At 47.2% G+C, this 23,584-nt stretch overlaps 1 protein-coding gene across 2 annotated transcripts in view; it reads right to left on the bottom strand.

Annotated features, from left to right (window-relative positions):
• Prkca (protein kinase C alpha) overlaps positions 1 to 23,584 on the bottom strand; it is a 403,509-nt gene that overhangs the window by 88,492 nt on the left and 291,433 nt on the right. For both annotated transcript variants that reach the window (XM_047543070.1, XM_047543071.1), the window contains exons 6-8: positions 6,185 to 6,341; positions 4,955 to 5,089; positions 4,688 to 4,784 (exon numbers count right to left, since the gene is read on the bottom strand). In XM_047543070.1, the coding sequence (XP_047399026.1) occupies positions 4,688 to 4,784; positions 4,955 to 5,089; positions 6,185 to 6,341 (389 nt within the window). The remainder of the gene's footprint in view (positions 1 to 4,687; positions 4,785 to 4,954; positions 5,090 to 6,184; positions 6,342 to 23,584) is intronic.

The following is a 23,584-nucleotide window of genomic DNA, read 5'->3' as shown; positions in this document are numbered from 1 at the left end:
TTATAAATGGTGATAAGGTTCTCATCGCCATACCTCAACATCATCAGATGGCTAGACTACAAGGCAAAAAAACATGCCCACTTTTGGGGGCATGATTTTGACATGAAAATTCAACCTTTTTCAGGAGTTTAAAAAAAAGGATCTGCTAGCAGCCAGTTTCTGCAATGAAATATATTGACAACGATTTTGATGACTGGAAGGGGACTTTTCCACTGACCACTTAATTTAATCTTTAAAACAATTCTTATTAAGTCAGTACTGCTATTATCATCATCCTGTGAAGACTCAGGCTGAGAGAGGCTACACAGTTAATAATGGGTAAAACCAGGATTGGATTCCAGAGTCCACGGGCTAAACCAGACTGGCAGACTGGTCCATGGCAAAGCTGGTCTGCCTCTTGTTTTTGTAAATGAAGTTTTACTGAAACGCTGTGCGCTCACTGGTCATGTGTGTCCGTGGGTGCTTGCATGCTGCCACAGCGGAGTCGCACGTTAGAGCAGACATTGCACAGCCTAAAACATTCGCTTTCTGACACTTTACAGAAAACGTTTGCCGAGCCCCGCTGACCTATCCTCTGAACTGCCTCCTAAGAAAGGCAGACCCAGTTCTGAACTCTGGCTACGAACCTCATGGTGGGGAGCAGAGACCCAGAGCCAGGGAAAAGCCCGGAATCCTGGTTGTCCTCAACAGCTGCAGGAGCCCCTGGGGAAGTGCTCACCAGCATGGGGCATGGTACATACTCAATCAACTTCCTGCTTCATCCCAGAAAAGACTAGAAGCAGGGTCCACGGGTCCAGAGCAAGCTCCACAGGAAGTGGGGACTATTTGGCTCATGCTGGAACCTCAGTGACCAAATGGAAAGACACATAATTTATGTTTGTGACTAAGGACTACGTGCACCTCATCTGGACAAACCTGGAACAGATCAAAGGCGAACGGACACACAGTCCAAGAAGATCACGGGGACGGTTCTGGTTTGCATCGCCTTTTAGGCAGATGGACTGCTCTGGCAGGGCCTGCATTAGACTAAGGGCTTTTCCAGCCATCCTGGGATTCTTCTTGGCTCCTAAGAGCTTCGCTCACGGATGGTTCTGTTTGCCAAGATTCTAGAATCAACCATTTAAATTTGAAAAATTTGCCATCTAATTATCAGATGAATGCTAATGCAGGGGGCAGAGTTGTAACTGCTTATTTGTTTTGATTTTTCTTTCATTGGACTGAATGACTTTTGATTTCTGGGGAAGGACATGAAAACCCCCAGCTAGTTAATGCTTGCTAGAAAACGGAGCTTGAAGAGGAAAGAAGAGCCCGATAAACTAGCTGCTGGGCGAAAGCACTGAGAGATGCCTGGGTCTGAAAGGAGGCGTCACACCCAGCTTCAACCAGCAACCATCCACCATGGAACCCCCGCAGCGCAGCGGGCCTGCTACTGGAGAGTGGGAAAGTAGGAAGGAAGGGGCGGGGACCAGAAGACTAACCTGAGGAAAAGCAGCCAGGATGGCAACTCTCTGCAGAGGGCCACAGAGAGGGGAGCCTGTTACACTGGGCAGCCACGGGGCTGGCTCTGAGCATGGAGAAGGAGGAAATGGGGTAGAGGTTCAATTGCCCCTGGATGCCAACTCTCCCCTGTTTGGAAAGGCTGTCTGCCCCCCAGAACTGCTCAAACGCAGACTCGGGTACCATGGAAGGTTTGCAACTTCCGTGTTTTTAGACCTCAGCAAAATACCATTAAGGGGTTGAATGCCTGCAAAAAGTCAGATCACAATAGTCCATTTAAACGCAGCATGATGGTAGAAAATGGAATTCTCAGCACCCCTGACTCCATCACCTAATGGCTCCCCGCCTACTCTCCTGTGGTTGTGTTTTTTAAATGCTCTTTGTAAACAAGCTAGTACGATTGGAGTAAAAAGTTGGGGGGCTGGGTTGTGGCTCAGTGGTAGAGCGCTTGCCTAGCATGCCTGAGGCCCTGGGTTCGATCCTCAGCACCACATACAAATAAATAAAATAAAGGTATTGTGTCCACCTACAACTAAAAAAGTATTAAAAAAAAGTTGGGGTGCAGGTGCTCTTCGGGGGGCCAGACAGAGCTCTGCCCCACAACTCTGCTGACCTCGCTTCTGCCCTCGGAGGCCACAAGGCCCGGGGCCAACTCTCTGCGGCCGAGTTCACCTCTCCCAGGAGGGACATAGCAACCTGCAACGCACATGGCCTCTAAACGCCCTCCAAGAGAAATGCTTCTGCTTCCAGCTTCAAGCCCTCTGGCCTGTGGTTTTTATTTTTATTTTTCAGCTTGGAACTCTGACCTTTTTAAAAAGCTGGACTCACTGCCCAGAAAAACAGGAAGGTTGCTCCCTAGGAAACCATGGATATGAAGCAGCAAAAATGGGTCGGTATCTCTCTATCAGTGAAGCGAGGTCTCAGACAGACCAGCTGGAGGACAGGAAGTTCCGAAAGCTCTTGTTAGCTCCCCCAGCTCTCCTCTGCCTGAGCCGGCTGGGTAACACTGGCATCCAGTGTCCCAAAAAGAAACTCTCTAGAAGGATCCATCTGTCACATGGCTTTGGGAGGGGCATCAAGGCAGCCCTTTTGCCTGGGCTGCAGGCCTGTGACCCCAGCAGGGCGTGGAGTGGAAGCAAGCAGAGCAGAGAGAGAGGCGACGGGAGGTGAGGGTGGCCCGGCCACACCTCAGCTTGTGTCTGTGTACTCGAATTCCTCCAAATATCATAAGGCCTCTTTGGAAAGAAGGCTATTCTTCTCATTTCATATATATTACTTTCATTTATATATTTTTTTCTCCTGTATTTTTTAAGAATAGAGACTGCAGCCTGGTTCTCACTGGTTGACCCCCTACCTGTGTCTAAAGCAAGAGATGTATGTTTGACCTGCACAGACTTCTAAGTTTTAATTAGCTGTCAACATTAAGAGAAATCAGAATATGTCATATAAAAGTCTGGAGTTTTGGATTCTCTTGAACCACAGAGCTGGCAGCAGGGCCCTGTGCCTGTACGTGGAATAATGCTTTGGCACTGAGCAGTGTGGCTGCCACCTTTATTTAGGGCTCAAGTTCACCTCTCGCCCCAGTCCCCACTGCTCCCTACTGTCTCATCCACTGCAAACCCTGCTCTGAGTTGCCATTGAGCTCCATTCCCTGTGACTCACATCACTCATTTAGGCTCCCAGCAGGCATCCAACTTTACATTCCCTGCCCTTAAGTATTTCCCGAATCCACTTTAACCAAGCATCAACATAATGAAACAATCTGAAAACTTTTATGTTCCACCTCCCTTGGAATTGAACCTCTCTGTATCTGCACTATCTGTACCTTTGGGAAGAACAGAGTGAGGAGAACAAGACCAGAAGCAACTCACTGGTGTCAACGCTCTAGTAACAATTTGGCATCTGTACACACTCGTGTGCTTTTCTTTAGGGATCAGAAATTCCAGGGACTCCTGACCCGTCTGAAGAATGGAAAGATTCAAAAAGGAATTCAACCAGGTACACAGACTGCGGGGGCTCCTGTAAGAAGCCCTCAAATGGCAACATGTATAAAGTGATTAGAGAAACAGAAAGAAGTCAAAAGTGGTGACCTGGGACGTAAGGCAGATGCTTAGGGGGAAGAGTGTCCACCGCAGGCTGGGTGTCTGGTGAGTTAGGAGATAAAAGAAGGGAGAGGTGAAGGGGAGTGGAGGAGGAGGGGAAAGCACCAGTGTCAGAAACAAACAAGACAGGAAGAAGGCAGGAGCAAGATCTAAAGATCAGGAGCAAGAGTGAAAAGGAATCCCAGACACAAGGGGCTATTTGTTGAAGCTGGTCTCTTAGAACAGCACTAGGAACCTTTTGCATTCTGTAGGAAAAAAAGAAATAAAATGACCAAACACTAACACGCTGGCTTGCTGTCCTGGTGACACGCAAATTCCTCCCAGGGAGAGGACTGAGCACAAGCCCATCTTTGTAAGAAGGACCCTGCACTCAGAACCTTGCTTGGCTCCCCAGGAACTGGCAAACCGATTTCTTATGCAAAATTCAACGTTATGGTTTGGACATGAGAACATGCCCCACAAGGCTCCTGGGTTAATGCAGGATCATTCAGAGGTGAAATGATGAGATTAAGAGAACGGCAACCTCGTCGGCTCACCCGAGCGTGAACAGACTGGGTGCTAACTGCAGGCAGGGGTGTGGCTGGTGGAGGTGGGTCACTGGGCTGTGTCCTGGAAGGGTGCCTCTGCCCAGCTGCCACTTTCCCACCTCCCCTTGACCCTCTCTCTTTTCTTCCTAGCCACCAAGAGCTGAGCTGCTTTCCTCCATCCTGCCATTTGGTCATGGTGTGCAGCCTTACCCTGGGTCCAAGGCAGTGGACTGAGCCTCTGTAAGTCAAAGTAAACCTTCCCTCCTCTCAGTTGTTCTTGCAGGTATTTTGGGGACAGCGACATGAAGCTGACTAGCACACTCAACCATACCCTCCTTTCTGCACTATTTCCTCCCTCCATTCTCTAAAGGACTAAGGACACAGAAGGCCAACAGCTGGCAAAGAAAGTGATCAGATGCAGCATTTATGCTTTCAAATGAAGAAGACGAGTGTGACCTTGAAATCGCTTTTGCCTTTCAGCGACATGACCCTGGCACTCCCTGAAGTTACGCTTCACCAGCTACAGGAAAGGTGTTGTCCTAAGTTCCCCGGGATCCTCACCTCGAATTTCTGCCTGAGCTCCACGTTCCCTTCCTCGTCCCCTTCTGGAATGGGCACGTTGTAGTACTCGCCTTCTTCCTGGTTCAGCAACTTGTACCTTTCAAAGACACGGAGAGAAGCGGAGTGAGGGAGAGCCGAGCAGCCCCGGGCCTCCACCTCTACTCGAGCTGCGGGTGAAACGCGCATTTCAGAGGCAGGAAACGGCCCCTCCCGCATCACCAAGTGGTCTGAAGCTTGGGGACTGCTCAGCCTCAAGGGCTTCCTTACCATCCACTGGCCGGCATCTTCATTAGCTCCGAGACTCCGAAGGAAAGGGATCCCATGAAGTCATTCCTTGTTGTCCGATCCCAGTCCCAGATTTCTACAGACAGCCGTCGGTCTTTGTCTGAAGGTTTTAGTTTGCTACAAAGACACACGCAATCGTACACACACACACACACACACACAGGGTTATCTCGATTGTGGTTTCTTGGGAGACACCATAAACTCACGATCTGAGCCTGAAATAGTTTATTCACTTCTGTTTCTGCGCTCACAAACTACCAGCCCTATACTACCGAAGCTCTAGACTAGGGATTAGCCAGCTGGGACCCAGGGGCCCAAGGTGGTCACCGCCTGTTCCATTAGAACTCAGCTGCAGCACTGTATTTACATACTGCCTGCGGCTGCTCTGGCCCTGGCATGTCAGAGCTGTGAAGGGGAAACTGACTTGAGCCACACAGTCTAATATACGTGTCCACCCTACAGAGCAGAGCGCGCTGGTTTTGCTACAATGGTGAGCCACCTCTCTGGCTGTCCAGAGATATACCTGCTGGTGCTCCACTGTAGCCACTTCTCATTCCTGACTTCTTCACTCCCGTCCACCAGTCCCTCCCTCCTCCTTCCTCTTCTATCCTTCCTACTTCTAAAATCTTCAAGGCCCACTTCAAGGTCTCCTCCTCCAGGAAGCCCTCCCTGCTTAAAGTTGAGTCTATCTTCCCATTCCAGGGGGGAATGACACTTTCTATGCTACTCACTTATTCTGTGTTGTAACAATTATTCAATTCTTGTCTCGTACCCTCTCCTAACCCTCAAAATAACCCCAATCCAGGGTATCGGGATGTAGTTCAGTGGTAGGGCGCTTGGCAAGTAAACGCCAGGTCCTGTGTTCAATCTCCAGTACCACAAAAAGAAAAAAAAAACACCTAAGTCCATCAAAAGGTGGGACACACCCTCTATGCTTTTACATCACTGGTAACACCTTAAACAGATTTTTTTTTCTGGTGCAGAATAAGGAAAGGTAATTATTTGGGGCTGGCATATACAGTTCATGGTCAGCTGAGTTACTCTGCCCCAAGTGGGTGATGACAGCTGTCCACCCCTCAGCAGCCTGGGAGGTCTCAGGAATGAGGACGTGTGTAGAGACATCTGCCCCCCCCCCCATTATCTCTAATAAAGAGACTGTCAACTGTCGGGTGCTGGGAATGGGGCTGGATCTAGAGGAGGAGAAACACTCACAAGGTGAAGGACTCATTCCACTGGGGGTTCAGTGTGGAACGGATGGTTTTGGTTTTCTGTTTGCTTTCATTCTTGGGGTCAGGAATAAGTTTCAGCTTCACATAAGGATCGGAAAGCCCATTGGGATCCATAGGGATGAGATTTTTTGCATCTCGTACTGTGGAGAGAGAAGAAAGAAAAAGTTACAAAAAATGGCTTACCGGTGTTCACCAGCGTCCAGTGTCAACACCAGGCTGAGCTGGAGGGACATCAAGATGGAGTTTAAGGAGAGGGAGGTGAAAATCAGAAGCCTCTGACACTCAACATGAGAAAGCTGCCCGCCACCTTCTGGGCTTTGATGCTGGACAGCGTGTGGGTGCTGAGGTCCAGCCTTGAGTCACAGCATCAGCTGAACTGGCGGCACTGGGGACACTCACGTCACTACAAGAAATGCAAAGCCTGGGTCCCACCCCAAGTCACAGAGTAGAAGCAGCACGTTAACAAGATGCCCAGGTGACCTTCACCGCTCTCAAGGTGAAAAGGAGTAGCCTCCCCACGTGCAGGAAATCAGCCCAGCCTGGCCCACGGTGCTGCACACGCACTTGAACTCTTAGAAGGTGTTGTCCCTTTCTTAAAAAAGGCTGGTGGTTTCTGACCCTGGCTGTACCTTGGAATCACTTGGGAGAGGGGTTAAATGATCAATTCTCAAAATTCAGAAATGTCTTCCTGTGTACAGGTCCAGGGCTGGGTACAGCACCTGGGAGCTCATCAGACATGCAGAATCTCAGGCCTCACTTCAAGTTTACTAACTCAGACTCCTCCCTTTACCAAGACCCCCACGTGACCCCAACACACATTCCAGCTTGAAAAGCACTACCACAGGAAGCAAAGAGCAGTTAAAGCTGGGTGCAGTAGCACATGCCTATAATCCCAGTGACTCGAGAGGCTGAGGCAAGAGAAGCCCAGGTTCAAGGCCAGCCTCAGCAACTTAGCAAGACCCTGTCTCAAAACAAAAATAAAATAAAACTTCAAATGGCTGGAGATGTGGGTCAGTGATAAAGTATTCTTGGGTTCAACTCCCAGTGCCAAAAAAATTTCTTTTTAATTAGGAGGAAAGACCACTGCACCTACAGAGGCTGGCATGCTCAGAGATGTGGCTGGCAGAGGTTACGTCAGTGGAAGCAGCTGTCTAAAGTCACAGTTACAGGTCATTATCTACCACAATGATGAGAAGGGACAGAGTCCGAGTCTGCCTACTCCAGCCTCCCTTACTGTCTTCCCCAACAAGGGTGAAATTTCCCTTGCTGGTCAGGCACCATTGATACCCATCCATCAGGACCAGGTTCTCTGGCCCAGCAGTGCTCACAGTGTGGCTCCTGAATCAGAACTCTGGAGGTGGGGTCCGGAGACCTGCTGGCAAGCCTCCAGGTGATTCCAATGTATGTAAAAGTAGGAGAATCATGAATCTTGCCAGCTGGCACAGGTTACCGGTGTAGTTTGACTTTAAGAATTATAGAAGAAGGTGCTGCAGTTGGCAGAGCACAGGGGATAGAGGAGGAATGGAAGAAAACTAATGATGTTTGGTCTTTGGACACCAATGAGGCGGGTGTAACCCTAAGAGCAGAAGCTGAAGACGAGCAAAGCCCACAGCAGTCGGTGGCCCCCCTGTGCACTGCCCCCTGCTGGTCCAAGGCTGTATGCACTCTTTACCTGGTGTCTCAGCACAGGAAAGTGACCAAAGGGACCACTGCAGCTCAGCAGACCTACTTTCAAGTCCTGCCTCCTCCTCTGCCTAATCCTGAACACTAGAGCTGAGACCTCTAAGTCTGTTTTTTTCCAATTACAAAATGAACAGGGTCAAAATTCTGGTGCTATAAACTTGCTGGGAGAACTCAAGGAAACAATGTATATAAAGTGCCTTAAGTGGTTGGTGGCTTGGAAAATTAGAAGCAGGACTCCATGGCGTGAGTGCTCACTAGAACTGGGTACAGTGTCTCTGACTTGTCTCCCACTGCTCATCATTTTGAAACCTGCAGTGAGGTCAGAGGTCCCCAGGGGACCTGAGCCACCTGAGTGTTTGTCCAAGAATTCAAGGTTTAATTTCATGCAGAAGTCTCATCTCCTAAAACATCGACCCTGAGAATTATAAAAGATGAAAAATTTGAGCATAAAAAATAGAGCTCTCCCTCAAAGATCAGAAAGGGGCCAAAGGACTCTGATTAAACACCAGAGTGAGAATCTGATACTTTTTAAAAGGCAGAAAATGCCTGGAATGTCTAACGTTGAAGGCTGAAGAAGGTCACATCCCAGATAAGCTAATGAAGAGTCATATTGAGGCCACCAAGAGGTCCAAAGTTGCCTTCTGCCATTTGCAGCGTTATTGCAGGTGCTGACTTTTACATCTTGAATTTATAGCCCTGATAGCAGGACACACGAAATCACTCCAGGCTGATCTCTTCTGAATGGTGATGAGCGAAAATCTTGATGGGATTTAAAGCCTTGGGTTTCCTGCTGAGATACTGTCATTTAAGTTGAAAATAGAACGAGTTATCAATTCCAAATACCACTGAAGCAAATAGTGGGTCCAAATTTCAATTTCTTATTGCTGCAGATAACAGTCTCCTGATGTGTGTGTGACTCAGTGTGGTCCAGGACACCTGAATCAGGATTTATAAGCCACCAGTCTGGGGTTCTGTTTATTCTGAATGTGGGCTTTGGCTCTGTCACTTTGTGGTCATGGGAAAGATTCCAATTCTTTGTGCCTCTGTTTCCTCATCTGAAAAACTATACCCCCTTGACAGGCTAGCATTATGTAGGTTCATACACATAAAGCACTTAGGACAGCAACCAGCACGCTAAAATCCCAGAAATGATTATTATCATTGCTGTTAACACAAGTTACTGGTGGACAACAAAACCCAAAGAAACTGGACTAACGGCATAGGGTGGGCAAACAGATGCCCCAGGGGAGAGTATGATGTGGAGATTTCCTAACATGGTTGCCACCGGGTGATTTCAATAGTCTTCGCATAAGAGGGAACGAGGCAGGTTGTTGCTAATAGGAATGGTTCTCCACTCTGGAACGGGAGGAGAGGAAAGACAAGAGCAGAACTAAAGTGGGGGGTGGATGAGAAGCAACTGTGAAGGCAGGAGAGAGAAAGAAGGGGAGAAGCTATCAGGACGTGTGTGGGGGATGCTTTCCTAGCACAGGTGGGCAGCAACCCGAGCCTCAGTGACATGCCGGAAACACCTGGGGTGCCTGGCCCCAGCCCCAGGAGTCAGATCCACAGGATCGTTCAAGATGTCCGTCCAGGCGCGTCTACGTGAAGACGGGCTGTGTGCCGCTCAGTGCACTCAGCCCTTGTTCTCAGATTGTCGATGCAGGATTAGCATCTCTGGCATCCCTGGAAGACCTGACTATTACTCATTTCCCTTTTGATTAGCTCCCTTTTTAACATCTAACATTTAAAAAGGAAATGTGTCACAAGTAAATGGAAAACCCAGATTTTTTTATTTTTTATTTTTTATTTTTTGCCATAAATAGGAAGTACCCATAAAAGTAAAAACAATGACTGCTGTGCGTTTCCCCTTGGACACAGCTGCCTGAGGTTTGCTCTCTCCTGGCTGCAAAGGGGAAATTAATAATTGTTAGAGCGTTAAGGATCCTCTAGCCCCAGACAGAGCCCTCCTCTGCATTACAACCAAAATGGAAAAGAAAGCTGAAGAGGGACATTCTCATCATGCAATATCATGTTCTTCATGTCAGTCCAGTACCTTCAGAAACCACCTCAAGTGCTAACAGGAGTCACGTCCCCCAGGAGTCCCACCCCACACGTGGAAAGCACAGGTGCAGGAATGCCAGTTCCCAGGTCATTAAGGAATTGGAATATTCCACTGCCCAAGAGCGTGGGTGCAAGAAGAATGTCCCTGGCAAAGACCCTTGGCTCATTTCTGGTCTCTCACCTTCTACAAGAACCAAACTGTTTGGATCCAGAGAATTAAGAGGGGGAAAAAAAAAGTCATGCTGCTTTGATAAACTATTGAGAATGAAATTTCTTTTAAGATCTATCAAGCCAACTCAAGCTGCCAAAGGAAGATGGTCTCTGAACACAGCGGTACAGTCATGGGGGGCACACCTCCCTTGCTGGGAAACCCACGTGGCGGCCCCAGCTGTGCCCGTGAGCTCTGCCGAGCGGGCATGCAGCCCCACAGATCGAGGAACACGGTGCCCGCCTTCCGCTGCTGTCTCACTGGCACTTCTGCAGCCTTGACGAGAAGGGGGCATCTGCAGGAGTAATCCGTCTGCACTGTGGCACAGGCCACCGCAGAGTGAAGGTCTGTTCTGTAACTCCAGGACCTCAGTAGAAATACAGAATCCTATTCCCGTCTTTTGGCTTCAGAGGCCTGCTCCGAAACTATCAGCTGCTGAGCCCCACGTTCAGAACACAATCACCTGGGTTCAAAGGTTATAAAATGTCTGGATAAAGTTAAAACATCATTTCTGAATAAAATCCATTCAAAGAAGATTATGAGAGATACCTACACAAAGTTACCTGACTCAGGTGGCTAGGTGAGGCCCGGATGCGTGTGCTTTGAATCAATGCTTGGGGGTGAGGTGGGCATAGAGGCAGAGGAGCCATCTCAGAGGACTGGGCTGCCTTGGCCGGGTGGGCAAGCGGAGCCAAGCGCACGTGGGAACGAAGAGCATGGTCTCCACCTGCTGGCCGGCCATGCTGCCCAGGGCTGCTGGACGGGGAGAATGGAGGGTGGGTTGCGGTGGCTGACCACAGCGACTGCCAGCTTTCTCTGGGATGAGCAAGTTGTGGTCCCAGAAATGAGTCAAGTAAGGGCTTAACACACACTGGAGGATGTTCAGGGCGCAGTTGGGCTCATATTGCTTGGATGGGTGCTGCAGGGGTTGGCCGGCTTCTCAGGGGTGGCCCAGCGTGGGCGGCTGGGGTCAAATCCTGCTCTACCACCTATCAGCTGTATGCTGTGGACAAGTCACCCAATTTCTCAGCTAGTTCTGTAACACAGGGATGGAAAGTAAATGAATTAATGCATGTAAAGCCCCAGGAAGAGAACCCGGAACAAAGGGAGAGACATATGATTATTTGCTAATATTAGCTACAGCGGGATTTGATCAGTGCTTGCGATCTTCATCATCACCGTTATCGCCACCACCATTTCCAGATCTCGTGGTCAGGCAAGAGTTAAATAGTCAGCTCAGAGGTTCCAAAAGAGTCCAGAATTTAAAAAAAAAAAAAAAAAATCAGTGCCATTCTTGATCCATTCAAGTGGTTTCTTATCCAGAGGATTCATGTAGCAGTAATGATAAAATAAACACCCTTGAGCTCACCACCTAACATGAAAGTGAGGTTGAGGCCAAGACCACTGAACACACCTAGCATGCTCCCCACCCTTCCTTGCCTCCTCCGTGGATTGTAACCCTCACTCCGAGGTTGCCATGGGCACTCTGGTCCAGCACAGGTCGAAGTAAGAGCACACAGAGAGAAGCTCTGGAGGATCCATCCCTGGGCACGTAAGCCAGAAGCTTCGCCGAGGACACAGCTGTATCCCCACAGACGTGATTTGTCAGCACTGACCCGCAGTAACCCTGCCCATTCAGGGCTCACAGAGACATTGCTTGGATGCACAAAACTCAAGGGCCTCCAAGTTCAACAACAACCTAGCCTTTCACATGATCTGCTTTGCTTTAGAAAATAATTCTCTATTTTGCTGCCTTTGTTTCCCCTCTAAGAGCACTCTTGTTCGTGGCTTCTGTTTTAAAGCCAACAAAAAAAGGACAAAGGTTCAAAACAGGGACTTACTGCAAAAGTGGGGATTGTTCAGTGTGTGCTGCCCCTGTGGGCCCCTGCCACCTCCACCCCTGCCCGACAGCAAAATGAGAGTCAACAGATTCTATAATCCTACTCCACACCATGCGTAAGCAGAAATGATGTTCTCTGACACTACAGAAAAACAACAATTCTCCTGTTTTGAAGTTACCAACAGCAAAGGAAATGTGAACCACAGGCTGCTGGAGGGAGGGGGCGGCTGACAAGGGCAGAAACCCATGAGGTTGAGTGTCTGTGGTGCAAAGAGCCTGGGGTCACTCACATCAGGTGACAGAGTGACACCGGCTCCCCAAATCCATGAGCCACATCTGTGGTGAACAAAATGTGACTTCGAGCCCAAAGAATTAGCTGTTCGAATGATTAGCCATCCACGATGTTCTCCCAAAGAGCTTTCAGACAGAAATTAATTTCTTATAAGAACATGATCACATTGGAATATATTCAATGCCAGAGAAACGGTAGAATTACGTATTTCTAAGAGGTTGGCCTTCTGAGTTTAGGCAGAGATGGGGTGTGTGTATGTGTGATAGAGCAAGCTTGTGTGTGTGTGTGTGTGTGTGTGTGTGTGTGTGAGAGAGAGAGAGAGAGAGAGAGAGAGAGAGAGAGAGAGAGAGAGAGAGAGAGAGAGCACAAGAGAGTGAGAGAGCGTAATGAGCACGCTTCTACTTCTTCACCAAAATGACTGGACCAGGGGCACTGAGGGTATGGCCAGGACCCTTGCCCTCTGGTACCCAGGAAGATGATGAAGATGGCGGTGATGGAGTAGCGTCTCTGGAGCCATGACTAAGTGGCAGGCACCATTTTCAACTCTTTGCAATAATGCAAGAGATGCCATTATCAAGCCCATTTGTAGATGGGGCCCTTCGGCAGAAAGAAGTGCAATATCCTGCTCTCTACGGGAAGCTGAGGAGTGGCCAGCCGGAGTAGGCTTGTAATATAAAATCTGACCTTCACTTGCTTCTGCATGAAAATGACTGCAATAAGACCAAGTCCCAGGGAAGAGGAAGAAAGTTGCCTTCAGCCAGGAAAGGATGGGAGGAACTTTGCCCAGGACAACAGGGAGGAAGGGAAGGACCAACCGCCTTTCCACTGGAAGCACAGGTGATGGCAGAACAGGGAGGGAGACGTGAACACACTACCGGCAGGCCCAGGGTGACCGAGGTGGCCCTTGCAGGGGAGGTGGGGAGGCAGGCAAAGGGCACTGCTGCATTTTTGCTTTGGTGCCTTGACCTTGAACTTAGCAGAGGGGGTTCTAGTACCCCACTTAAAGGTGAAAGTGGTGGCTTCTGGGGTACAATTCCAAAACCAGAAACCATGCAGCACCAAGAGCGTGTGGGTCACCAGGAGGCCTCTGCAGCTGGAATGTGCTGACATCTCCTCAGAACCTTCAGGCTAGTGACCGAGCCAAGTAAGACAATGACCTCACTGATACACAGGGCCCAGGAGCACCCGGTAGCACTGACACCAAAGAGGCCAAAAGGGCAGGTTCTGCCCGCTTGCACTTGGGACTAGTACCTCATGCACACTCCCACCTGCTGGGTCCCTCTCTGCTGTAGATGCCGACTCTGGAACAAATGGCACATGGAAAGCGCAGAGGGGACAGCAGACTGCAGTGGCTACGGAATTGAGCTGGGTAAATCTGCACTGATGAAGTGATTCTTTTAAGACTACAAAAGAAATATTGAAACCAGAGAAAGGGACACTTAACAAAGTAGCATGAATGCATCTAAGACAGTGTTCTGCTGCTGTAGAGTGAAAGCAAACATGGCTGTGTTCCAATAATACTTTATTGAAAAGAACAAGTGGTGGGCCAGATTTGGTCCTCAGGCCATAGGTTGCTGCTTCCTAGCACAGAACAAACACCACTCCCCTGCTCCAACTCATGAATCGCTTGGAGGGAAACGGACACAGAGTTTCCACTTAATTCTGGTTCTTCACACTTTCATCTGAGCCTCTTGAACTCGGCCCTTTCCTAGAGCCAAGGAAAGGTCCTGAGCTAGGATGGGGGAGACAGGACATGTCTCCTGACAGGTACCACAATCCGCCTTTGTCCTTAGTTGTCACCTGTCTTAGCAGAACCTTCAGAGGCCATCTCTCATGTGTAGGTGGGCTCACATCTTTCCTCCTGGCTGTGTTAGGTTTCAGCGGTGCAGTGATCTGTGCTTCTAGACAAACCCAATTGCAGCCTCCTCCCTGGGGCATCTGATCCAGCCAGGACCCACTGCCCGCTGGCCAACCCCACCCTATTCATGCTCATCAGCCTGTGCCACGCTTCAGCCCCACCCTGGGACCAAGTGCAAACAGTGAGCTGATAAGGCATCAATGGGGCCATTCTTCAATGATGCAGCAGCTGCTCTGGGAACAGGAACTTTAAAGGAATTTGTAACCAGGAGCCCTGGGAGGCAAAAGCTGACCTGTTGTAGGAGAGCAGGACATGGTACGGGCCTCTGCCTTCTGCTGAATCGAGCTGTGCTTTCACAGAGCCGGGGGCTGGCCCTGTCGAGGAAGGTACCCCCTTAAATTACCAGTTGCTGGTTAGAGGGCATCTCAGGTGGCCGATGGGCTGGATCAGACTCAAAGCAGGAAACTCTTGCTGCCCTGCTCAGGCCTGCATGGTAGCACCAGCAGCCCACAGAGCTCTCCGCCTTCCTCCAGTCCCGGCTTTTGGGCCACGTTACTGGAGGAACAGTCTGTTCTGGAGGCTGTTTGCGTCTTTACTGTGGGTCTGTCTGAGGATGCCACCAGGGAGAAGCTGTGTCTGAGAAGCTGCCAGTTCTCTTACATTGCTACCACTCAGTTCCGTGCCAGGAGCCAGAACTCCTTGGCAAATGCTGACGGGGAAACTGGTGGGGTGACAGATTGCTTCCGGAACAGGACTTGCCGAATGCCCTTCCCACGTGACGTTACGGGGGCGGTTAAGCTGTCTAGCAATAAGGCCAGGTTCCTGGTTTAGGGGTTCTGGCTCGGAGCCTCTCAAACTGTGCAGGCAGACAAACCCTGGCACAGGTGGGGCACGTCACAGAGGGTGGCAGGCTTGTTGGCACAGGTCCCTGTGGATGAACCAGAACAGAACCAGTAAGACCATCAGGTGGGCACGGAAGGTCCTGGAAAAGGAAGGGACCTAGGCAGGCTCCAGCTGGCAGAGGGAGAGGGTCCACGGCAGTGGGGGTCCAAGTTGCATTTCTGATGCCCCCGGGTTTTTACTCTGGGTAACAGGCAACCCTAAAACTCCCTGGGACAGACATTCCCCATCCTCTTGAAGTCACAAGTCTTTCAACACAGTATTACAGTTTCTATGAGGACAGTCCCCAGGTGGAGGCCCATGTCTGAGAGTCCAGCTCTGCAGAGGCCGGGGTGTCTCCCTTCTAACTGCATGACTCTGAGCTTGCGTGTGAAGGGAGCCAGTGTTCCCCTAGGCCACTTTCTGCTCTGCCTGGGAGGGGGTCTGTGCCATGGTCTGGACGTGTGTGTCCACCTAGCCACCCCATTTGAATGTCCCACTTCCAACCCCCAGGACGATGACACTAAGGTGGAGGGGGTGCGCTTTGGGAGGTGACTAGGTCTTAAGGGTGGGGCCTCACAAATGGCATTAGTGCCCTTAGCAAAGAGGCCGTAGGGAGTTTCTTGGCCTCTTCTACCACTCGAAGACCCAGGGGGGACACCACTAGGAATCAGGAAACGGGTCCCCACCAAGAATCTGCCAGTACCTTGGTCTTGGGCTTCCCACCCTCCAGAAATGTGAGAAACACATTTCTGTTGTTTGCAAGCTGCCCAGTCCCTGTGATAGCAGCCTGAACGGAGCAAAACATTCTGGGAGCTGGGAGGCTCCCCCCTTGGCTGTGGCCTGCTCTTAGATGGTAGCTGTAATAAAGGGGTTGTCTAGGTGGCTGTGGGCAGTCCCATGGCTTGCCACCCATCAGACAGGTACACCAGAACTGTCTGGCCAGAAGCAACAGCAACTCCCATTCTTCTCTCCCTAAGAAATTGGAACTGATTTTCCATCACAGCTTGATTGGCACTTATAATATTTTGGGGGCTCCAAAATATGAAAAACAGGTCAATAATCTCTTTCTTACCATTTCCTTCAACATCGTTATCTAAATTTTAGGAATGCTCCACACTCTGACCCACTTCCACTGAGCACATGGTGGTATGACTCAGGAGCTGGCGTTGGTTCCCGCTGGCTGGTTAACTGTCCCCACCTACCACCTTAGGGCTATATCACATGAAAGACCCACTCCCTACCTGTGAAGCCAGTCTCCTTGCTACTTGTTCTGAACCCCGACTGCCTGGCACAGCACCTTGCTACACACTCAGTAGCTATCTGTGCGTCTCCATGCCGCTCTTGCCTTGTGCTCCAGGTTTGTGCTGCCCCAGCCCTGCACGCAACCCATCTGGAACACATCCCTCCGTGCATCTCTACCACCAGCCCCCACCTTGAAACAAGACCCACCTTCTCCAACCTTCCACTCTCCTGCCAGCCTAGCTCACAGTACATCTGCACAGACCTACGGCAGCTTGGGGCAGGGTCTTTGACACACCCTGTGCCCGCCCCCGGGGTCAACCCCGGGAAGGACTGAGTGATCCAGGGATTCCCGCTGATTGAGAAGTTGGAAAGCCCTGCTTCTTTTGACTGCAGTACATGAAGCGTCCATTTGGAGGGACTCCAGGACAAGAAAGAACCTAACATGCTTTTTTTTTTTTTTTCCAGGGAGAATAAAGCCAGGCCAAAAGGAGTCAAGCACTTCTTTTTCTGAAAATGTGAAATGTTTTGAAGAGCCTCTGAGCCCATAAAGACTGAAGGACATCAGATCTCTCTCCAGCGTTCAGGAAAAAGGCATCGGACCGAGCCATTTGCTCTTGGGAAATCATTACGGTGAGGAACTTCTCTGGGTTTCGGGAAATAAAACCCAAAGTAATCAACAAGAACAATGAGTAACTGTCCAGCAGGCACCAGAGGATTGGGAGTCCATGTACCAGTGGGCCCTGGGCTGTCTGGTCTCTGCATTTGCTCCCGGTGCTGTACCAAAATCTGCTAACATCGTCTGCGTTCATGAACTCCACAGAATTCCTGATGCCACCTCTTCCGTGCTGGTGAATAATGACCCATACATTCTGTGATATTTTTTCTTTCTTGCCAGATACAGAGGCAAGAAGAGCGAAATACATCGAAATGTCCTTGCTTGGCCGCACCCTTCCCACCATGCCAGATCCAGACACGAATCTGGAGTCTGGGACTTGAGCAATCTCACATTTTAGGGTCTGTTTTCTACATGTTCTGTTCTGTTACTGAGGCTCTCTGTTTGGTGATAAGAATGAATTTGTCTCAGGAGGTCATGGGACCAGAAAACATGTCAGCCACTCCTCAATAAAAGCCATGCCAGAATAAGACTCACGAAGAGAACGCAGAGGAGTCTGCTCAGAGAGGAGGACACGCTGGGTGCTTCCAAAAAAGACTGAACATTTCTCTATGCTTTCTCTTCTAATCAGCTGAAAATAAAAATTTCTATTATCTCTCTAGAATCCTGATGTTCCAAAAGGAAGTGGAGTCTGAGAGTGGGAGAATTATTTCCTGGTTATGAGAGAACCATGTGATTCTGCATAATAACAAAGGAAAATATTAGTTTTTGGAAATATTTTTCCTTATTTTAAGAGTAATATATATTTCTCATTTAAGAATTTAAATACAAGGAAGTATAAAAGCACCTATCCTTCCACAAGAGAGGACCAGCATTGGTTTATTGGTGAGCTGATTGCCAGATTCTTTCCTGTGTAGCTACCTAAGGTGAAATATTTATTTTTATGGAATTCACATCATTTTATGATACAACTTTAGGTCCTTCCTTTATAATATAGAAAAGTGTGTTTAAAAACATTTTGATCCCTAACATTCCACTTTGGAATGGAAATTTGTGGCTATATCATAGATTTTTAATCAATGTCCAGTTTGGGGACATCTACACAGTTTAAAATTCCTTTCCTTTATATCAAACACAGCAACTGATTATCTTCATGAATAAACATTTACCTAAATTTCTGACTTTTTTATTAGGATACAGTCTTGGGGATAGATTAAAGGGTACAAGACTCTTTCTCCAAGACTCTTGGTATATGGCCATTACTCCCCAAAAGCTATACCAAAGTACAGAGTCATACTAAGGGCGTGGTATGAAAAGTAAAGGCTAAAATTGGAATTTTGGATCCCTTGATAATTTTTGAGGTTTTACTTGCCCCCTACCCCTTTGGCTATTTGGCCATTTGTATTTCTTTTTCTATTCTTTCTTTTCTTTTTTTTTTTTTAACCTAATTCAAGTTTCCTACAGGGTGGTTAAGAATTCCTTGCTGGGTCAGAAGAATTGTTTAGATATGTATATAATAGCCCTTTTCCAAATTTGCTGCAAACTGTGTTCGGAATTAATTTGTTGTGCTTCTCGAAACACAGAAGCTTAACTTTCTATGCAGTTAAGGTTGTCAGACTTTCTTTTACCTCTGCCATTTCTTTTACGCTTAGAAACTTCTTGCCCTTTCTGAGATTAGCTAAATGTTCACTGATGACTTTCTTTCATCATTTTGTTTCTCTTTTTGTATTTAACTTTTAAATCCACTTGGATTTGATTTTGCTATGCAGTGTTGAGGCAAGATCTCATTTATTTTATCTCCCAAATGTTTAGACAATTTTCCCAACAACATCTGTGGAATGAGCTCTACCTTTACCATTGGTTCCTGTGGTTTCTGCTTGTTTATAGCAGGCTCTGTCTCAGGGCCACCTCCTTTATCATCTTCAACGTTCTGCTAGTTCCTGCAACAAGCCTAGCTTTCAAATGGTTCTAGATTTCCAATGCATTTTAAAATGTAGCAATGCAAGTCCCTGCTCAGTCTTTACATTCCTGGGCACAGAGTTTCATGACACAGGGCAATTTCACTTTGGTGGCTTGTTTTCTCTTGACCTGATAAATCTGTGCACATTCCTTATTCTTAGTGTTTATGGATTATGCTTTTGGTGTAAGCACTATTAATAGAATATAGCTGTAGTGTTATTTTAAAAAATCTCCATCTGGAAACTCTGGGTAATTTAACTTGCTCCCTTATACTCAGTATTTGTTACCATAGACATGTGCCTGGTAAGGTGTGCAGCCTTCTGGACAAAATTATTATTTCCTCTACAATAACCCTCCTTAGTATCCACATGCTATAGATGGGGAAGCTGAGGCTCAAAGAGATTTAGAAGTCATGAAAACAAGGTTCCCCAGCTAGTAAGGGAAAGGGCTGGGAACACAGCAGCCCTATTCCAGTACATTCTTTTTGTTGTTTTGAGTTTCATTTTTGATGGACACATTGTAACTATACATATTTGTGGGATACAGTGTGATGTTTTGATACATAGATGCATTGTATAATCATCAGATCAGATTATTTTAGCACATCCATCACCTAGAGCATGTATCATTCCTTTGTGGTGAAACACACAACTCTTTTAGTTACTTTGAAATACACAACATTATTAACCACAGTCACCCTAGTGTACAACAGACAAGTACAGAGTTTCCTGAAAAAATTAAAAGTAGACACAACCCAGCTATGCCACTACTGGGTATATATCTAAAGGAAATGAAGTCAGTATGTTAAACACATATCTGTACTTCTGTGTTTATTGCAGCATTATTCATAATAGACAAGGTACGGACTCAATCTAAGTGTCTATCAACTGATGAATGGAAAAGAACGTGTGTTGCGTACACACCATGGAATCCTGTTCAGCCACGAAAGAGCTGAATTTCTGTCATTTGCAGCAACATGAATGGACCTCATGAACATTATGTTAAGTGAAATGAGCCAAGCACTGGAAGGCAAATATTGCATGATCTCATACACTTGTGGAGTTCAAAAAAGATGTCTTCATAGAAGTATAGAGTAGAATAGTGATTACCAGAGGCTGGGAAAGATCAGGGAGAGAGGGGGTGGAGGGGTCTAGTCTACAGGTACAAGATGAACTATACCATGACTCTTGCTACACTCTATTTTGTTTGCATTATCTTTTCCAGAACTTTAGAAAGTGTAAATATTTTAATGCTACTGCCAATTATCTTAAACATTTATCCCATTTAAAATGCTGCATTTCTCTGATTATCAAACCAAAGAGTGAAATGGTATCTTTTGACCCTTCCCTCAGCACATAGAAGAATCTGTTATGCTGTGTACAAAATTCCCATTACCTTCTATTTCATTTCCTGCTCCTCTTACTACAAAATTAAATGGAGTTTGGGATCTCTAATTATTGCTATAATTTTTATGGGATTTATATTTTTCAATCCTTTTCACATGATTTTAATGCTTACTGTTTATTCTTCTATAATATGACTTCCCGATTCCTGAGCCTTTCATTTTAATTCATTTTGCATCTCTCTTCTGTTTGCCTTTAAATAATTTTTCCAAGAGAGGCATATGGGTGACATATATTCTAAGTCCTTGCATATCTGAAAATATGCCATATGAATGGCAACCTGGCAGGGGGAAGTTTGGGGGACCATAAACTTTGCCTGTGTAAAAACTTTGCCTGTGTAAATTCTCTAAGTGATTTTATCCCTTTTTCTCTAAATTAAGTGCTTCGCACTGCAAGATGTCTCATGCCAGTCTGGTTTTTATTCTCCTGTTGGTCACTTATCCATTCTAAACAAAAGGAGTTTCTTTTCTTTATAATTAAAATTTTTCTAGGATGTTTCAAGTTACGCTCTTCTTTCTGCTGATTTTGCCAGAACAGAATGCATTCCTTTTAGTTTGAATGTGGCATGAACGTGTTCCTTTCATGGAATTACTGCTGCTGTTTCGTTTTTTCTTCTCTCATCCTTGAGATGAGATACCTCTCAACTCATGTCCTGTCCTCTGCCTTCCGTTTTTATCATCCTCTCTTTTACCCTTACTGTCCTGCCTGCCTTGGGCACTGGTGCCTCAGGACTCTACCACAGCACTGATCTGATTTTCTACAATGCTACTTCTGCTCTTTGTTGCTCCATGCATAGTCATTTCGTTGCTGCAATTTGACTTTCCTGGTACACATTTCTTCCTTGCCCACTTCTCTTATCTTGTCTGTCTTTTCCTATAGCCCCCCATCCTTTTAAGAGAGCCATCCTGCTGGCTGTTCTTCTTGACCTGTTTGTTCTAATGGCTTAACATCCTGTTTTACAAAAGATTGTGCATCCTGTGTTCTACTGAAATTTATGTGGAGTTTTTTCAAATGTCCTTCTGTAACCCCTCTTCTTCCACTAAGTCAGTTTCATGCATTTCTCCTGGAGGACACTCCCTTCCCTTTGTCCTTCCATGGTTTTTAAATGAGCCACACATTATGCGTGAGTTTTCTTTCGTCACTCACCCTCAAATGAGGAAGGATAGACCCAGAGTTGGAATTTGCCAAAAGACACTATGTTTGGATTTCCCATTGGCTCTGTCCACTCCCTGGTGGACTTGCTTCCCTGACATTCAAATTGGTGTTCATGGCTCCTGATCTACAGATCAGTATGTTTTTGTGAGACCCTGGTGGGATCATATCTAATTTACCATGCTGGGTAATCACACGCTCTGGATCCATGGGGTCCATTTACAGTGAGGACCCATGGTCACTGGCCTCTTCACCTATGCACCTGTCCACTGCCTTCATGGGACACAATCCTGTGATGTTCTCTGTTCTTCCACCTCCCAGGTCCCTAACCTCCAGTTGAACTGAGCACTCGGATGCTCCCTTTATTTTTCCTTTGGAAGTTACAGTCTACCTGTAGACTGGTGGGAAAATGCTATTTTGGTTCCTGAAATAAGGTGACCTCAGGGTAAAGGAAAGCCTCTCTGTTTCTTGGAGCAAAGAGGAAGGTGTGAAGAATCTTCCTGCTCTCTTTCAGATGCTCAGGATTTTCCTATTTTATGTACCCATTATGACCTAACCACTGATGATAATCAGTAGGAAATTTTCCAAGTTGGCACCCAGAGGTCTAACTGTTTTGACCATGGTTTTGTCTTCTCCTGGGTCTTGTCAGCATTTCGGGGGAAATGAGAGTAAGAATGAATTTCTGGACGTTACCAGCTGGTTTCCTCATTCCATCCTGAAATCTAGGATATGTGGATTTCATGTGCAGCTCTTGGAGTCCCACTGTTTCTAGAAAGCCTGGTTAACTGGAATGGAACACAATTCTGGCCATTCTCAGCTTGCATCTAAGCCACTCATCATCACTGCTCATGGTGAAGATTCTCACTCTGCTCTCATGCCACCACCTTGTCACCGTATGAGTGGCTCTTCAATATGCTCCCAGACCAATGTGGTCTATTGTTTCATCTCCCGGATCCTTAACTTCCTGCTGACTGAATACTCAGCCCTCCAGAAGAGACTCAGTGATAGGGAGGGGGAGGGCACTGGGCAGACCGCCAGGCTTCCCTCCCTAACTGCCCTCTTTCTTGGACAATGTTCACTGAGTCATCAGTCTAGGAAGCCAGGGGGTTGGTTGGATAAGGAAACACCTGGGATTCTTCTACCTGAAACATTTGTGTTGCCTGTCAATCAACTTTCATCGTGTGGTTTTACCTTTGTTTTCATGGTATCATCAAAGGTCTGTTTCTAGTTTGGGTAGTAGGCAGATAAAGGACCTTTGTTCAGTCCTTTGTCCTGGAAATACTTCCTACATTTGTATAAGTGGGTACATGGGAGCCATAGGACACCTTGAGAAAATGACAGCCGTGGCCACTCTCTCCCCCGGAATGTAGACCCAAAATTCTGATATATGTTGGAGGATTTGCTGATCTCCTGGAGCTGGAGCTGAATGTGGGGGTGCAACCATGGATCTGAAGATAAGAATCTGCTCTAAGACAAACGTCACTCCTCTGCTAATTTGAGTGAGTTCATATTGATCATCTAAGGGACAAAGAATCAGTTTGGAGGGGAAAGGCATTTCTGCAAAGAATTAAGATGAAGGATCTTGTTGGCTATTTGGGAGCCCTAAGGAGGCAATCCCTCCTCCCTCGGGGTCTTAGTCCATTTTCTGTTGTATGATGGAATGCTGGAGACCAGTTAATTTATAAAGAATGGAGGTTTGCTTGGCTCTCGATTCTGGAGGCTGGGAAGCCCAAGAGCACGGTAACGGTATCTGCTCAAATTCTTCTTGCTGTATCATAATGTGGTGGAGGGCATTCATGGCAAAACAGAACAAGCCAGTCGGACAGAGTTGCTTTTATAATAAAATCACTCCTGCAATAACCGATGAATCCATTAATCCAAGAAAAAGCTAATCCATTCATGAGGGCAGAGCCCACATAATAAACAATCCAATCACTTCCCAAACGTTTCACCTCTCAAATACTATTAACATATGGGGATTAAGTTTCCAATACATAAAATTTGAGGGACACATTCAAACTATAGCACTTGGGTACTAGGAAATAAGAAAAGCAAGATTCATTTTGGAAAATCAACACACTCTTGGTTCTATCAGTACTGGAATAGAGCAGTTTCCCAAAGCCCCCCTGAAGGAGACAGAGGTTCCAAGGCACCCCAGACCTGTAAGACCTGCGTGAACATATTTAAATG

Source organism: Sciurus carolinensis, chromosome 3, assembly GCF_902686445.1.
Source record: "Sciurus carolinensis chromosome 3, mSciCar1.2, whole genome shotgun sequence".
Classification (NCBI taxonomy): Eukaryota; Metazoa; Chordata; class Mammalia; order Rodentia; family Sciuridae; genus Sciurus; species Sciurus carolinensis.
Note: the sequence above shows the minus strand (reverse complement) of the source record. Positions and strands in the feature narration are given on the sequence as shown.